This window comes from Chanos chanos, chromosome 10 (assembly GCF_902362185.1).
Source record: "Chanos chanos chromosome 10, fChaCha1.1, whole genome shotgun sequence".
Lineage (NCBI taxonomy): Eukaryota > Metazoa > Chordata > Actinopteri > Gonorynchiformes > Chanidae > Chanos > Chanos chanos.
Window position 1 is genome coordinate 33179585 of NC_044504.1, and position 18207 is coordinate 33197791.

Genomic DNA, 18207 nt, shown 5'->3' on the forward strand with positions numbered 1-18207 from the left:
CTCAACACAGTCTCAGCTCCTTTAAAAATCCTATCTGCTGTTTCAGGTCAGGCTAACGCTAACGTTGATTACTACCCCTTAAAGCCATGTTCATTTGCTGTCTGAACTCAGTGAGCCAACCATTAGGAAAAATTTTATTTGTGTAGAATCACATCTACACAGACAATTGTTTGTAAGTATCACAGAGGTGTGAATTAAAATGACTTGCAACCTGTAGACAAGGGCTGGAGTTTGAGGGTTGTGTTTATACCATTAATGTCTGAAGTTAGCCTTGTGCAAACAGATTCTCTGTGTTATTATTCACAGGCTTTTGTTTTTGTGTGTGAGCATGGGCTTGTGCACGTGTGCGCGTGCGCGTGCGTGTGTGTGTGAAGGAGAGAGAGAGAGAGAGAGAGAGAGAGAGAGAGACTGGTCAGCCTGTTAATGATGACAATGACACACTATGTCATCCTAAAAAAAAATGCTGTGATTTGAAGATAATTACACTGCAGAAGAGTAATAAATAAAATATGACTATAGACAAATGTCGTGGCAGATTGTAAAATTGTATTACTTGACATTTAATAACTTGTGATTATGTTGTTGATGTGATCACAATGTGGCATTTCCTGCTGTTGTTTGGTGAAAACTGATCATGAGATGGTATGGCAAAATTTTGTAAATGCATCAAAATCCACAGAGAGAATATCGTGGTATTAGCTATACGGCCGTCAGAGCCATGCATTTTCAAATTGTGGCCACAAGGTGGAGCACTTCACTTCAAGTCCCAGCCGGTGAAGGGTAGACGTGATGAATCAGTCGAACGAGTGCTGTATCAGGAAGTCACGTGGTACAAGCATATGATTATTTTCATACATGTATAACCAAACGAGGTCACTAGTTGTTTTCTTTTGGGAGACAAGTGCAACTTTTCTGAATGTTGTACGGTGCAGCAAACTATACTGCCGTTTATAATTCTACGTGGTGGGTACGTACACAGACACTCTTGGTAGATTTTAACTCCAAAATTATTAACCACTGAGAGGATTAGTGTAACACTTTAATCATAAATCGTCATTAATGTCTGATACACCAGCAGATGCTGACTTATGGGGGAAAAATTCATGCATGGCCAGTTCTTTTTCACGTATAGATCTGCCTCCTTCACGCTGATTGGTTCTTAGAGACCTTCCTTAGTTATGTCTTGTTATTACCGTAAAGGGGTTTGCGTTTATCACATATCAGTGTCTGTCTTAGTGACTCTCTCTTCTTCTAAGCAAGTTGTCTCTCTCCTGCACTGTAGCAATGGCAGTGTTCGAGAGCTGTGCTGTGGTTTTAGAACTCAAGCATTTGCCTTACAAAGAGAAGAAGAGGTTCACTTTGGCCATAACAGATAATGGAGGAAGTGTGTGCTACGTTGTCAACAAACAGGTAAAGTTGATATTTGTTTCCCTTTTTTAATCTTTATTTCTTTCTACACTCTAAAATTACTTCTAGTCAGTATAGATGTCTAATTATTGTCGTTGTCTTTTGAGCGCCATACCAGGTCCAGCGGTTAGTTAGACGAAGCAGCAGATGCGAATCTAAAATGAACTAATGTGCTGAAAGTGTTTTGAATACGTAATGATTGGTTTTGCGTCTTCTCGTCTCATCTAGTGCACTTTTGTAGTCGCAAGCAGCTGGGACGATTTGAGCAGCAGCCGTCAGCGTAGCGTAAAGAAGCACCAAATCCCGGTCGTAGGGCTGCAGTATGTGTGGGACTGTCTAGAGAAAAGAGTCCGCCTGCCTGTGGAGGGGCACGCTCTGGTTCCCGTAACGCCTCCACCCAGCTCTACTCTTCTGTGGTCAGGTACAGACCACGTATCACTGTTTTGTTTTTTGTTTTGTTTTGTTTTGTTTTGTAGGAAACTCCTATTCATAGGCCCAGTAACCATATCTGTCTGTCTGTGTTTGTGTATGTGTGTCACCCAACTTTACTCAATAATCTGCACAGTTTGCTTCTGAAAATCCTAGAACCTGCCCGCATTTGTGTGTGTGTGTGTGTGTGTGTGCGCTCTCCAATAAAACCCCACCTCAGCCATGTTATCTACACAGTTCATGTCTGTGTACCAGAATAATGATGTCTACATTGTTATCTAGTAAATGACAATAAAATTTGAAACTTGAAAATTGAAACCAGTAACCTTAATGTTTGTGGAAATGTTTGCATATGTTGGTTTGGAGCTATTCATTCAGGGTGTCTTTGTCCAAAACCCTTATGTATTCATACCCACACACTTCACAAATGTTACGTAGCGCAACACATTTTGAATAAACGCATCATTGTTACTCACAAAAAAATTCTTCTTTCTTACCCCAGTTGTAAATGTTTTTATAACTTTTCACACATTCCGTTGTCACTGGAATTTCTGTTTCTTTGTCTCTACATTGTGAGGGCAAGGGAGGGGTACTTGAGATTACGACAGCCTGTGGTCTTGATTAGTCAGTGTGTTCTATGCTGTCAGTGCACTTGTGTATTTGTTGTATCTACCTTAAGATTATTTTCCTACGAGAGTGACTGGAAAGATCTTTGAGAATAGCAGGACCAGACAGACGAACGCAAGGTGACAAGATGTGATAAAGACAGATATAGGTGCTTCATGTCAGATATCGCTCTGTTCACTTAAAAGACCAGCTTTCCTTCTGCTTGGCTGTTTGTACAGATTTCACTGTGCCTAAGCCATCTGAAGAAGCATGGAAGTCCAGAGGTCAGCCTCTACCCCCGAGCTCTGCTGCTCAGAGACGCAAAGCGGAGGATCCAGCCAAGGATGACAACTCCCTGGCTAAAATCAGGTCTGTCCTGGTCACCCGTGCAATCAGAAGTCTTAAACTCTCCTCCATGTCATGTCAGTCTAATTTAGACATCTTTAAACTCCATATATACTGCATCCTTAAATGTCATAATGTCATATTGCATTATTTCTCATTGTTCATTCATAAACATAACTAAGCATTTGTATTTTTGGCTAAGGTGTCTTACTATGATTATTGGTTATTTGTGTTGTGCTGTATATGCTTAGCATTGGTTTTTTATTATTATTATTGATAGAGTCTACACTGAAAATGACCTTTGCGTGCCAGAATTTCCCAGAAATTTTCAAGTGGCCAGGTACTCAGTATTGGAAAAGGTCAGTCTGTAATCCGTTTGAAAACCACAGTGGTTATTTGACAGTTACAGAATGTGGTTCTGACAGTCATGTCCACAAGACCTACTCTGCGTGGCTGCGTGAACATGGACTTGTTTGTGTGCTCTAGGTTAATCCCAGGACAGGGTCAGTTTTGGAACTGCAGAGTGCCAAAGGAGAAACAGGACAGATGTATCGTGTAGTGTGTGTTATTGTGCCTGACTGGAAAGAGGTAAGGGATAGTTCAAAGCCGCAGAGCATCAGGGTTAGGTATTTATCAATCCAAGCCTTAAAAACTATATCTCCTGTCCATATATGAAATTCTTTCTACTCCTTTTGTGTAATAGCTGCTTATTTAGTAAATAGTGGATTCAGCTTAAGACTGCAAGACACAGAATGACTCGAGATGCTCCTTCGTAAAACTGTAGTTACTCAGTAATTACAAATAATCAAACCTGTTACAGAATTCCTTTTTTTTTAAGTTTTCTAAGAACTAAGCTGTGATAGTTTTCAGAGTGATGGTAATAACAGTGAGAGTGATTAAGCTGCTGATGATAAATGGCATGCTGTGTTCTCCCGTGCAGGAGGCCGTGGTGCGGGATAAGTTAGTGCACTGCAGTAAGTCTGAGGAGGCTCTGGACGTGTATCTGATGATACAGAAAGAGCTGCAGAGTAAGAACTTCGTGGAGAGGGACACTCTTCCTCCAGAGGCCAAGAACCTGGGCTCCCAGAGCCTACAACAGGTCTGTCACCATAAGCAGCACTATCACCAGCATACGGGTGCTTCTGAACATACTCAGTGTTGCCTCTGTTTAGACATCCATCCAAGAGGCTTTCCGTCTTCTAATGTGTCATCAGCATACATTACAAATAAATGCGGGCAAAACAAATGAATAAAGCGAAATAATTATTTGTCATGTGCTTAGCTTGATTACAGCTCAGTGTTCTCTCGTTATCTAAAGATGAATAATTTACTGAGTTAATTTAAGTGGATCATTTTTTAAAATGTGACAGATATGCCGCAAGGCATTTGTCATTTTTTGGCCACAGTGAGGTGTAAGATTTCGCTTTGTTTGGCTCTTAGGGATTGTAAATCCTTATTTACTCTTTTTATCAACAGCTTCTGCTGGAGGAGAAGCTCAGCTGTAGCACGCTGTCACAGGAAGTGGGCGCTTTCGTGGAGCTCGTCTGGACAGAGGCCATCGGTTGCCTCGGAAACATTCTCACAGTTCCCTTCAGCAGCATCAGTCTTAATGACGTAATGACTGAATTTTTTTATACGGGACCATATTCTGTAAATGTATTTGTAGTCATTTGTTGTTTGTGTTGAAAACAAGCGTGAAGATGCACTGTTTGTGTGTTTGCATCAGTTTCTGTGCACATCCTCTGCATGTGTGTTTGTGAGCCTGTGTAATGAACTGTGCCCAGGCTTGTGAATGTGCACATGTGTGTGTCCACATATGTGTGTGTGTAGCTGTGTGCATGCATACGTGTGTGTGTGTGTGTGTGTGTGTGTGTATGTGTGTAGGCTGGTTTTTGTGTACAGGTGTCTGTATGTGTGTATGCAGGTGTGCGTATGTTTATGTGTGTGCGTATGTTTATGTGTGTGTGTGTGTGTGTGTGTGTGTGTGTGTGTGTGTGTGTGTCAGCGTGTGCAGTTCTTTGTGTGCACGGGTGTGTGCGTGTTTGACCGTTTTGAACAGCTGTGTGTTAATGCAGGTGAGCAGAGCAGAAGGACTGCTGCTCCAGGCTCAGAGGAGTAAAGACGAAGCGGAGATTCAGACCCTGTTCGAGGAGGTCAACAGTCTGCTGCCTCACAGAATGCCCGAACACCCTGTCAAAGCCAAGCTTGTTTCACAGAAACTAGACCTCTGTCAGGTAACATCACAATGTCAACACAAAACACACACACACACACAAACATGCATTCAACCACCGCCATTCACCAGTCCTATTTTTCACACTCGTCCAGCAGCTGCAAAAATGCCAGCAAAAAGAAACAAGAGAAACACAAGAACTCTCTGTTTGCCCTCATGAGGTGTAACCAGTTTTTTTTTTTGTTCAGTACACTCAAAGGGACAGGTAAAAGACCATTTACGAAGTGAGAATTTATCCGTTCACAGAACCAGTGAACAGACATGTCTGTTTCCCATTTAACCCGTTTAGCTGGTATTTTGACAGAGACAGATTATAACATGAGCTCCTCACACCACAAAGAGTGAAACCACATCCTCCCAAAGAAACAAGTCACGTAACCTTTTATCACATTACGAACCCTTACTATCACATTTACAAACCCTTACCATCACATTTACAAACCCTTACCATCACATTTACAAACCCTTACCATCACATTTACAAACCCTTACCATCACATTTACAAACCCTTACCATCACATTTACAAACCATTACTATCACATTTACAAACCTTACCATCACATTTACAAACCCTTACCATCACATTTACAAACCCTTACCATCACATTTACAAACCATTACTATCACATTTACAAACCCTTACCATCACATTTACAAAGCCTTAGTTTGACTAGGCAGTGAAAAGCTAACCAAGACCTACTGTCTTCTTCTAGTTAATCAGAGATATGTTGAACGTGAGTGAGACGACCATGAGAAGCGTATTTCCTTCTTGTTTGGGAAAATACCGTGCTCTTAGATGCAGCATCGACAGCGTTCCTGCAGGCAGTCCGGAATTTCACTCTGTCCAGCTGTTACTACAGGACAGGTACTGTCAAAGGATGAATGCTGTGTGTTTGAGTGTGGCTGTGTTTGTGCTCTTGTTTCTGCTCAGAAGTTTGTGTTTTTGTTCACTTAAGCTTGTCTATCTAATACACTGCATCACTCCCTCAGGCCCATCCAGATTATGCAGGTTTTTTCTGTGAGAAGAGGGGTGGAGCTACAGATGTTTAGGGAGGAGCTTGGGAATATCAGGCCCCTCCTTCATTCAACCAGTTCTAGCAGCTTTGTGGGAATACTTTCTCGGTGAGAAAATCATGACCGTGCTGTTGTCAGTGAAATACAATGAAAACCAGCCGTCGGATAACTTACTGAGCACCGTTTATAATGTTCTCCTCTCTCCAGGGGACTGTTGCTTCCTAGAGTTGGAGTTGAGCAACATGGGATTGAAAGGACAGACATAGGCTTCCTGGGATCTGGCATCTACTTTAGTGACTCTCTCAGGTCAGTAAACTAAAATGTGTGAGAGTTTTTTGTTTGTTTGTTTCCTCATTTGTGTGTCTGTTTGTTGAGAATGCAAGAGAGTAATATCTGATGGTCCGCCATTCCAGACAAGAGTACTGTGATGCTGTCCTTTCCATAGAGACATTGTGTAGTTACCATAGAGACATTGTGTAGTTACCATAGAGACATTCTGCAGAACCGAGGCAGAAAATGGGTCTTACGGGGCCTTTCACCAGCAGCAGCATGAAATCTTGTGAAGGTCCACTTTGTGTACGCGGCATCACTAGTGCTAACTCTGAGACATATTCTGTATTGTAGCACCAGTGTGAAGTACTCTAAACCCAGTGTCACCGATGGCTCGCGTCTTCTGCTGGTATGCGAGGTGGCTCTGGGTCGCTGCAGGGACCTTCAGAAGAAAGATACCACGCTGACCTCTGCCCCCAAAGGCTACCACAGTGTGCACGGAGTTCGCCGCTCCCCAAAAGTTCACTCTGAATTTGAGGTGCTTTTTTTACCTCCTTTTTTTTTAATGTTTTCTCCTTTTTCTCCCAGTTTGGGATGCTCAGATATCAGCAGTCTTGTAAGTAACCTCCTTCTTCTGTAATCACAGTTGAGGTGAATGAGGTTGCACCTGCCTCTTCCAAGGCGCATTGAGTTGCATAGTACGGCCAGCTGACAAAGAACTAATTGACTATCAGTCACTGTGAATTACCACAGCTACACAGGGCCAGGACTCTGGCCAGTTAATCCGTCCATGGAACACAACTCGACAAGTGTCACCCAGTTAGGATTTGAGCCAGTCCCTCTAGATGTAGGGCAAATCTCTGTTAGACAATGCCTCAGTTGAGTACCACATCACTTAAGAGCCAGGCTCTTTAACACAAACAGTCCTTTACTTTTTTTCCTACTACGGGTGCAATCCCGTGTTTCAGGACGATGAGTACGTGGTGTATAGCCCGGACCAGGTCAAGATTAAGTATGTGGTCCAATACACGCTGGAGGGAGATCAGATGAAGACGTTTCAGCCACACATTGACATGTCTTTGGAGCTGACGGAGCCTGCTGTGACCTCTGATACTTGTGAGTCCTTAACGTTTTGGTGTGCTTCGTTCAGAATGACTGTCGCTATGGATACCATCACAGAACTATAAACGTTACCGACGGACACAGTGCAAAGTCTTTGAGTTTGACTCTCTAATTAAGTGTGTGTCCTGATCATCACTGATAAAGACAACCTGACATACTACCAGGGTTTAATCTCGGTTTCAATCTAGGGCCCATTAATCATAAGAAAATCACTGTTGCATCATGTACAGCACTCCATTTGGTGTTGACTGTTGTGTATATGTTTGTTCTTGTAGTGTCCAGCGAAGACAGTGATGGGTTAGGGCTCACTAAGAACCCACTGGAGACCGTGACTGCTGGTCTACTCAACAGCAGCGGTGAGACCCTCCCCTTGCAGGCTGTCCATGTGAGGAGCAAGCTGATGGACCTGCTCTGTCAGGTACGCCATCATATTGTACTCCTATAAGTCACACTACACGCCACTGTGCAGAACCAAGCAATATTAGTGTTGAGCTTTATTACAGTAAAATGTGTTCACATGTCGTGTCATGTCATTCACTGAACTGTGTCGTGTTAATGGTTCGTCACTTTTGATTCTTGTTCTTAACTAAACCGTCTCCAACATGAACTCGCTCATTCACCTCTGTTTTCAGGTCATCATTTTCCAGACATACACCAATAACAGTGCCTCACCCATTGAGGCCAAATACGTGTTCCCATTGGAGGAGACAGCAGCGGTGTGTGGTTTTGAAGCCTTTATTAATGGAAAGCATGTTGTTGGAAAGGTAAGGGAGCTCAGCAATAACAGCTAATCCCTGTGATAAGACGCCCTCTAATGTCTAATGGGATGACCAAAGTTTTTCTCGGTTACCGATTTACAGATAGCTTTACTTTTGTTGCTGCTGTGAGACTCAGAAGGCTCTCTCTTTCTCTCTCTCTCTCTCTCTCTCTGTCTTTCTTTCTTTCTTTCTGTCTGTCTCTCTGTCTGTTTGTTTCGCTCACTCTCTCTCTCTTAGGTGAAAGAGAAGGAGCAGGCCCGTAAGGAGTATAAACAGGCCATACAACAAGGCCACGGAGCCTATCTGATGGACCAAGATGCCCCTGTATGTCTCATCTCCATCACTTCTCATATACATTTAATATAACAGTCTGCGTAAATCTGAGCAGTTATAGCATGACATTGATGAAAATTCTGCTCTGTCCTGAGTGAGTCACTCTAAGATCTGGAGTAAAAGTTTGATTATTACGTTCTACTTTCTCTTCTTTTTTGTCTAACTGATTGTGAATGTGGCTTATGTCGAAATTGAATGGTTGACACGATGTGCCCTGTTAAATATTTTCAGTAATGTTATTACCATGAAACTTTCAGGATGTCTTCACCATCAGTGTAGGAAACCTGCCTCCTGGTGCCACCGTCTTGATCAAAGTGACCTTTATCACAGAGTTGGTTGTGAAGTCCGGCTCGATTCTCTTCTCCCTGCCTGGCAGTGTGGCACCGTGGGAAAAGAGTTCAGCCCTGAATCAGAGAACTCAGGTCAGAGTCATACCATTCTCCTCACGCTGTCAGCCCCCCCCCCCCAAAAGGGGGGGGGGGGTTGCCACCATTGTCATTCTGCAGTTAACATTTACCAAAAATATCTCAGAGAACACAGTTATTGTTTTAGTTGCTGTTTCCGTGTTAACGTGATGTTGTTAGGAAACGTTGCTTTTCGTAAAGCGCAAATTCGATTTAACGTCTCTGTTCTCCATGCCGACGCATTTGTGTGTATCAGACGACAGTGGAGAAGGTGTGTGTGGATGAGCTGACACCCGAGGGGTAAGAATCTCTGTAGTCTTTTTTTTTTTTTTCTTCAAAGATTCCCTTGATGTGACAACCGCTCTTAAAAGCATTGGGTTGTTGTGTTAATGATCACGGGTGATAGCGTAATCCTGTTTCTGTCTCTCTGAAAAACCTTAGGGAATTCTCTCTGTGCATGTCCGTTGAGATGCCATACGAGATCACCGACCTGACCTGTGTCACACACCGTGTCAAAATAAAGGTCTGTTTGTGTGTGTGTGTGTGTGTGTGTGTATGTGTGTGTGTATATCCACTTTTGTCTAAATAAGGATGTATATTTGAGGTGTTTTGAAGTTTTCACTGTTCATGATGTTAAGGATTTTGATGATAACAATTTATCAATTCAAGACAATGTGTCTTCTTTCAAGTTGGAGCTTGTTTGAGAACAGACTAATTAAACAGACTTCAAATGAGTGTATATGTTGTGAATTATATAAATGATTCCCCTCTTAATGTGAAAATATGTACTCATTCATTCATTCATGCATTTAATTATTCACTTCTTAATGCATTTCCTTATTTATTTATCCATGGATACATGGACACCCTGCAGCAAACAAGTTCTGGCCCAGCGTACATGTTTGTCAAAGGAGAGAATGAAAACATTGCATTTTTATTTGGTGCAAATGAGTGTGTATTTATTTTGTTGGTGTATATAGTGTTGTGTGTCTTCTGGAGTGTGACGGTCATTTGTGTGTGTCATGGTCAGAGGACAGACTGTAAAGCAGTGGTCAGCACTCTGCCAGGGGAGACTCTAGGCTCAGACGGCTTCCAGCTCTCCTTTGGTCTGTCCCAGATCCACATGCCCAGGATGTGGGTTGAGAATCATCCAGAGAAAGATAGTCAGGTGCAGTTGTCTTGACTCACGTGCACACACACACACACACATACACACACACACTCATTACTTAAGTGTTACTCCTCTGCTCTGTAATTGTCTTCAAAATGCAGCTTTTTTTAGGATGATTAAGTGTGACATGATGGGGAGTTCACATGTACACACACACACACACACACACACAAACATGCACTTTTTCACCAAGAGCAAGTAAATTGTATTAACTTACCCATGTTTTCTCTCCAGGCATGCATGTTGGTATTCTACCCAGACTTTGAGACTAGCAGTGTGACTGGCTCTGATTCTCTGTCTGCTGTTAGCAATGTGATCATTCTGCTGGACACCTCTGAGTCAATGCGGGGAGAAGCCATGCTGAATAGCCGAAGAATTGCCCTGCAAGTTCTGAAAAGCCTGGACCGCTCTGTAAAGATCAACGTAGTGTCCTTTGGCACAGGTTAGACCTCTTTAAACGCATCATAGAATACTTAAATGTAACTCTAACGCTGGCTGTTTCTCTTGGCCTGTGTATGATTTCAACCAGTTTTAACTTCAGATTAATTTTAAAAAGTGAATTGAAGGTCGCTGGGGAGCACCACATAGAGACTCTTTCTATAGAGACCTTCATTTGAAAATGTGTCACGCTGATGCATCTTTGGAAGAACATATATCCCCAAGGCTGTCCCTTAAACACTTCCATACCTGTATGGATAAGAGTCTTTGTGAAGGCTTGAGCTTTGTACCATAAACTCTCTTAAACTTGTTTAGATTACAAGGAGGCCTTCCCCTCCCAATGTGTGCTTGAGGATGTCCAGGAACAAGCCAAGAAATTCATCATGGTGAGTACCCACAATGCTCTCAAATCGTCTGCTGTCGGTGTTGATAGTGAGAGCATCTCATAAATGAGTTAGGTCTGACATTTAGACATTTCTCACTAAACGCCCCACAGTCACCCGTGTGGTTAGCCTCTAACCCCTTACCACTATCTGTCATTTCACCTCCGTTTAGACTTCTCCTCCTGTTGGCGGCAGCACTGAGTTATGGAGAACCTTGCGTAGCTTGAGTCTCCTGCCTCCGTCGCGAGGAGTTAGGAACCTGCTGTTGCTTTCTGACGGTCACGTTCAGAACCAGGCTGTGACCCTGCAGCTCGTACGGGACAACGTACCCCACACACGTCTTTTTACCTGCGGACTCAGGTCAGCAGCCAAGTGTCATGAATTTGATCGTGAAGTGGCTCGGTCTGGTCTTCCATAAACAGCTGCCTGTTAATGCCCTTTTGTTTTCAACGGAAGACAATGCACTGAGAAATCACACTGCACACAAATACAAACGGACTGAAAGACAGTATAGGAAAAAAATTGATATGCACTGTTGTCAGTCATAGACTCATAGTAGAAGTAATGCCATGCTAGCTCCAGACACATCTCCTTTATATATGTCTCTATTTTTGTGAGCTTAATTATGATGATGCTGATGATGATGCTAATGTGTGATTTTGTGTGTTTGTGTGTGTGTGCATGGCTATCCATAATCAGTTCAACGGCCAATCGGCATATGCTGCGAACCCTGGCTCAGGTTGGGGGCGGAGCTTACGAATTTTTCGATACGAAGACGAAGCACACTTGGACAGGGAAGGTTAGCTGTTATCTGGTTCATATTCATTAAAGCTATTAAATACGAGTGTTGTAAATTTGGTTCTTGTAGCCATTGTGACTGTTTTAGACTCTTAGCGCTGTAAAGCCAGTATATCCTGACTTGACAGGCTTTTAACAGATTTTGTGACAATAGTATGTAATGTGTTAATCATGATAAACAGATTTGTCACATATGCACAAAAGATGGCTGACCCTTTTACAAAGAGCGTCAAACATATCATAACTCAACAGGCATTCAGAAAGCACACGCTGGGTGTGACAGCATTGTAGCATATCTATGATGGTTGTAAAGAATATTGGTAATGGTGGTAACAGCGGTACGTTAAACAAGTCTTCCTGTCTCTTACAGGTGTCCTCCCAAGTCCAGCGTATGGTATCTCCAGGCTGTAGCTCGGTTTGTGTGAAGTGGCAGCAGTTTAACCCCACAGCTCCGTCTCCTCTCCAGGCTCCTGCTCAGCTCCAGGCCCTCTTCAGTAACTGCCACGCCTTAATTTACGGCTTTGTGCCCCACTGCACGCAGGTACACAGCATCGCTGGGTCGACAGAAATGCTTTATGAAGTCGCCGAGAGTTTGGGGGGGGTGGATAGAGGGCGAAGTTTCAGGGCTTGTCTGATGGTGGTGTTTCTGTCATTCAGGCGACGCTGCTTGGTAATCTCAGTGGACAGGAGATTAAGACTATGGTTTCAACCACGGAGCTGCAGAAGACCAGAGGCACGGTGAGAAATGTCAAACAACAACTTTTCATCTCAAATAGATCATTGTACCTGCATTCTCAGCACTGCTAACCAAATGTCTACTATATGTATCTATCTCTACCTATGTATCTCTAGATAGATAGATAGATATGTTCTACATATCCTGTAGTTCATGTTTCGTGTATGTTTGTGTAGTTTTGTATATATGCATAATTATATGTGTCTAATTTCTTATGTTTAGTTCCTTCACAAGCTCACCGCAAGAGCCATCATCAGAGACTATGAGGATGGCAACCTGGATATCAGTGAGGCAGAGCATGAGGTAGAGTTTGTGTGACCTGACTGTGGTAAATTACTGTGTGTATTCTGTGAGAGAAGAAAAGAAGATTTTTATGTCCTCAATGGTTATGCAGAACACAACAGAAAACTACAAATCAACTTTCAGGCTGGATCATTTAGTTAAGAGCGTCAGTATGTGACAGTTTGGGTAAAAAGAAACCATGGAATGAATTTCATCAGTGGTGAGATGTGTATATACTGTATGTGTATATATATATAGACAAACTATATTTAACAACAGTGTAATAAACAGTGTGGTTAAGCATATGTTTGAATGACAAGGAATTCAAACATATATCACTTTCACACCTCTCTAGTGACAAATAGGTACGATAGTTTTTAAATGTAATAATGGTTTGTGGTGGCTGTGAGACAGACATGAAGCATGCGCTTGTGTGTCCAGGGACTGGTTTGAAACCGCAGCTGGTGATATGGGTACAGAAATACTGGAGTGTACCCAGGAGCTATGGCATTTGTCATTTGTCATGTCATCCTCCCTCAGCACTGGAGATAGATTTCTTCGTTTTTAACGCGTGCCCTGTTACTGATATTTTAATAGCCGGCTGAACTTATTTATCAAATATCAACGTCCACTCTAATGTAACCCAGAGATCACTGGTGTGTTCATCTTAATGCAAATTAATCAGTATGTTTGTTGTAATCACATGTACATCAATTAGGCTACTTCACTTGCAAATGAGTAAATTAGAATATAGTGACTAAAGCTTTGATCACTGATATCTTACTCCAGTCAGGATTTTCTCCCACATCAAAGTACCTGCCGTTCAAGCAGCACACATCCAAAAAATCTAAATGTTATCAGTGAACATATGAACGTGGATTGTATTGAATTAATTTTGTTTGCATGAATTTGAAGTCATTCCTAGCCACTGCTACAACTAACCCCACCTGTGAGGTGTGCTGGAATGTCTGGTCTTCTGCTACTTTTGGTTTAATTGTGAATAAGTGATTCAGTGACTGAATAGTATTGTTGTCAGAGAGTGTTCTTTTACACACTCTAACAACAACTCTATTCAGTTATTGAATCAGTTATTCGCAGTTAAACCAAAAGTAGCAGAAGTAAGGATGTTGGTTTAAGTGAGTGATAAATTTTTCCCTACTTTCACACACATAAACAAATCAAAAGGGATGAAAGGGGGAATGAGTGATAGTGCGTTGAGCATTGAGTATGTCCCGTTTTCCTCCAGTTTGCTCTGCGATCATTTTCACAAGGATCAGATGGGTGGGGCTGCAGCATAGACCACAAAGTCATTTGGTCAGAGCCGGCATACAGCTCACTGTTAACACAAGAGAGGCCCAGTATAAAATGATATGTCCAGCAAAATTTCAGTGAAACTGAAAAAAAAGATGGTGCCTTACTGATGTCCTTCCATACTGTTTTTTTTGTTTGTTTGTTTGTTTTTCTTTGACAGGAGAAGAAAGCAGAGCTGAAGTCTTACATCATTCAACTCAGTAAAGAGTTCTCGGTCCTCTCCCAGTTCACCAGCTTTGTAGCCATCGAAGAGAGGGTATAGTCACTTAATTAAAAAAATAAAAAAAAGAAAATCTCAAACACAGTACAGCTGTGACTCAAAAGACAATGAGTACGTCCACTAATGTAAAGCATGATAAACACTGCCTTGAGTTTATTTACTGTTCTGTTCTATTTAAATGGTATGAAGTGAGTGGTAATAAATAAACCAATGACCAGATGGCAAGAAATATTTATCTTGTCCTGTGTGGCTTTCTCCCAGGACCAAAAGCAACAAGATTCTGGATTCACAGACATTCCGAAACTGATTGCCAAGGAGGATGTTGATTTTCTGCCTTACATGGACTGGCAGGAAGAGAGCTTTGAGGAATTGTTTGAAGTAAGAACATGCCCAAGCATCTCAGATACCACATTAGACTACACTTTACTGATTTTTCTGTTTGTTTGTTTTTTTAAGTTCGGCCTTGGTGATACGATTTCATTGTCCTGGTCTGATCATCTAGCTATTGATGGCTTAGAGGTAGGTGATGAATTTGAAAAAGGGCAAATAGCCAAACAACTCGTGTGACATCATAACTTCCCATTTTCTGTTTTTTTTTTTTTTCTTTGAAGTTGGAAGAAGATGAAGACTTTTCAATGCCTCTTTCCTTTCTTGAAATGCATGAGTCATCTGATGGGGATTTTGGTGAGCCTATGGTGAGTGAGAAACCTTCAGTAGGGAGACGTCAGAACATCTTCAATACCATCAGTCCTTCACATCTTCTTGTTGGGTTCTTTCTCCCCAGGCTGTCCAGGATATTATTCAGGGGGGTCCTCTCAGTGAAGATGAAATTATAGGAGCTTGTGCCTTATCAATGCCCCTTTCCCGTACTGTTCCTGGTCCTCCTCCACGTCCGCCCGCTTCTTCCATGCCCTCTCCTCGTACTGGTAGTGGTTTTGTGCCTCTTCCTCCTCCTCCTCCTCCACCTCCTCTTCATCCTACTTTGATATGTGATTCTCTTTCTTCACCTCCTCCTTTCATGTTTGGTTCTCTTCCTCCTCCTCATCTGACATCTTATGCTTCTTCCCTTGGTTCTCAGTCTTCCTGCTCTTTAGATTATGAGCCTCCTGCTTTTTTGCCCATAAAAGGTCTCCCTCCTGTCAGAGGTTCTGCTTCTCCTCCTCTGCCTTCCAGGCGCTTGTCTGCTCTTTCTTCCGATTTGGGTTACGCTTCTCCTTCTCTGCCTTCCAGGCGCTTGTCTGCTCTTTCTTCTGGTTTTGCTTCTGCTCCTCCTCCTCTGCCTCTCATGGGCTTGTGTGCTCCTCCTCCTACTCCTCCTCCCATGTGCTTGTCTGCTCCTTCTTCCGGTTTTGCTTCTGCTCCTCCTCCTCTGCCTCCCATGCGCTTGTCTGCTCCTCCTCCTCCTCCCGTGCGCTTGTCTGCTCCTTCTTTTGCTTTTGGTTCTGCTCCTCCTCCTCTGCCTCCCATGCACTTGTCTGCTCCTCCTCCTCCTCCTCCTCCTCCCATGCGCTTGTCTGCTCCTTCTTCCGGTTTTGCTTCTGCTCTTCCTCCTCTGCCTCCCATGCATTTGTCTGCTCCTTCTCCTCCTCCTCCTCCCATGCACTTGTCTGCTCCTTCTTACAGTTTTGCTTCTGCTCCCCCTCCTCTGCCTCCCAAACGCTTGTCTGCTCCTTCTTTCAGTTTCGGTTCTGCTCCTCATCATCACCTTTTTGGTTCAATAAAAGGCAAAGTATCAAGAGCTCGTAAACCTCGCTCTGAACGTGAGGACATTCAGACTATTCACAACAAAGCTCAGTGTTTATCAGTAAATTCTGAAGAATTCGACCGTGGTTTAATAAAAAGTGACCGTGACCGTGACCGCCACCGTGCAGACATGGTTGTACCCATGGATCTATCCAGGAGAAAAGCAGGCGTAGTAACCATCGGCGCAAGGTTTGGGAGGTTTTTTTTAAAAATTGCACTTTTTTGGATTACGTGTGTGCTCTCAGGTGTTTAAATAGTTCTCATGCTGCTGTTTCAGTTATCCTCAGATTTCTGAGCAAAAAGGTTTCAGACGTCCCACTCAGCAGATGGAGGTGGGGAAGCTTTTTGACCTCCAACACCAGGTAAATATATGCATTACCTGTATATTGTCCTCAAGTATATCAGTGATACTTTTGTCTTTAATTGGTTGTGAATCATTCTGACAATAAACTCTCTGTTGCAGGATGGATATTGGGAATGTACCGGACAACTGAGAGGATTTCTTGGCCTGGATATTGAACTCTTTGCTAATGTTTTCCTGAAGGAGAGAGGCATCTGTTCATTGGGTATAATCCATTTCAGGAGTAATTCGTAGACTCAGTTCATGAGTGATGGGTCTGACAGAAGACAAGCTTTTCAAAGCTGTGTTCAGTACACATGGCTATCACAGTCATTTATACCACATTTGTATACCACATTATTCCTGCCACTATTTTTTACAGTCTGAGATTAACAGTTCAGGAGTAGACTAGTGCAAGTAGGATATTATATGACAGCGTTTGTTGTAAAGTTTCTCTCAGGTCAGGGTATTGGGTAATTTGGTAGTTGCTTCTCTGAGACTATTTTTTTTTTTTTTTTCTGTTTTGTTTATTCAGGTCTAAAGGCCCATGCTGACATTCTGAGGCTACTGGCCACTTTGCTGGTCCTGCAGCTGCTGAGGGTAATGGAAGTGCCTGAAGGAAAGCTTCTCCAATCCCTCTTCCGCCTGAAGGAACTCCCCCAGGCCAAGTAAGCTTGCCTGTTCAGCTCTGTTCTTGGCAGATCCATCCCCGCACAACCCCCTTGACATGTTTGTGATTTTGCTCTTAGGTCATCAGTGCGTTGGGAGGCTATGAAGAGAGCTGTGAAATGGGCGTGTTGGGCAGACAGACAGTACCCCTGTGTCTGTAGTAGGCTGGAATTTGGCGTGGACTGGGAGTCTTCCACTCGCCAGCTCCTGGGCTTCGATGCACTGCCTTCTGTCTCTCCGCTCATTCCCGTTTTGAAGAGGACCGAAGAATTACTGGTCGCGTAAGACGGGCAACGTGATAGCCGTTTCGCGTCTTGTTTTCTTTGTCCCAACCCATTCACTATAAACCACTGCTTGCACTGCGACGCCTTTCTGCCAACACAGAAAGAACGGGAGCACTCACGTAGTGTCGCTTTTCTCCGCAAACTTCAGTACCACTAGTAATAGCCAGCTTTGTAAAATATACAAAAAGATGAACAAGGCAAAAAAAAAACAGCGGCTAAACAAAATTTTGATTTACATCTATGCTTAGCCATGCTAATCATATAGTTAAAAATAAATAATACACTGATTTTAAATCTCTCCTTTTTTTTGGCATCTTTTTAAATTTTGAGTAGACTTGAGTAGAATCGTTTGCGCCTTGTAGGGTAAAGGAATACATGGCGGTTTCTTTCAGTGGGTTCTTATATACCCTAAATATTTTCTCAGCGGTTTTCTGCTTTTACGTAGTATAAGTAATTTTCTCTAGAATACCTTCTCTAGAAGTAATCAATCATTATGTATTTGAATCGGGGTTTTAAGTAACAAAGGAAAAGGGATGCCACCACCGCGGGTTATTTTTAGTGTCTTTGCGGTAGAACTTAATTGATGCAGATGTACACAAACAGGAGCAAAATCGTGTGTATCCATGTGCCTACAGGCCTAGCCACAGTTCTTACCCTGGAATGTACTCGCTCATCATAGCACTTGGTGGAGAACAGGACAGTGGCGGAAACCTCAAAGTGCCACGGAGGATGGCATTGGAAAGTCAGTTAGCTACCGGTACTACCAACACATCAGTGGCCTTCTTTAGAAGTAATGTTTACCTTTGGTGGCGAGCAAAACGATTGACCTACTTTGTGTTCCACGGGATAGGGAAAGAAGTGCCTTCAAGAAGAGTTGCAATCAAATCTCAGGCAGGTTGTGTTTTGGTC

General features: G+C 42.8%; 1 protein-coding gene across 1 annotated transcript; it reads left to right on the plus strand.

Annotated features, from left to right (window-relative positions):
• The first annotated feature begins 903 nt into the window (after nt 1-903).
• parp4 (poly (ADP-ribose) polymerase family, member 4) lies at nt 904-17332 on the plus strand. The gene is given in 37 exon segments (XM_030787590.1): nt 904-967; nt 1283-1410; nt 1636-1828; nt 2682-2811; nt 3068-3146; nt 3274-3375; nt 3731-3886; nt 4264-4401; nt 4863-5021; nt 5736-5887; nt 6013-6144; nt 6244-6342; nt 6661-6844; nt 7275-7422; nt 7704-7846; nt 8061-8192; nt 8424-8510; nt 8777-8941; nt 9180-9223; nt 9365-9446; nt 9954-10091; nt 10329-10536; nt 10848-10918; nt 11088-11275; nt 11615-11714; nt 12084-12254; nt 12371-12451; nt 12672-12752; nt 14203-14298; nt 14524-14640; nt 14719-14781; nt 14874-14957; nt 15047-16194; nt 16283-16367; nt 16469-16571; nt 16881-17025; nt 17095-17332. Coding segments are annotated over 36 exon segments (5535 nt in total). The 5' UTR covers nt 904-967; nt 1283-1284; the 3' UTR covers nt 17300-17332.
• Nucleotides 17333-18207: the final 875 nt, after the last annotated feature.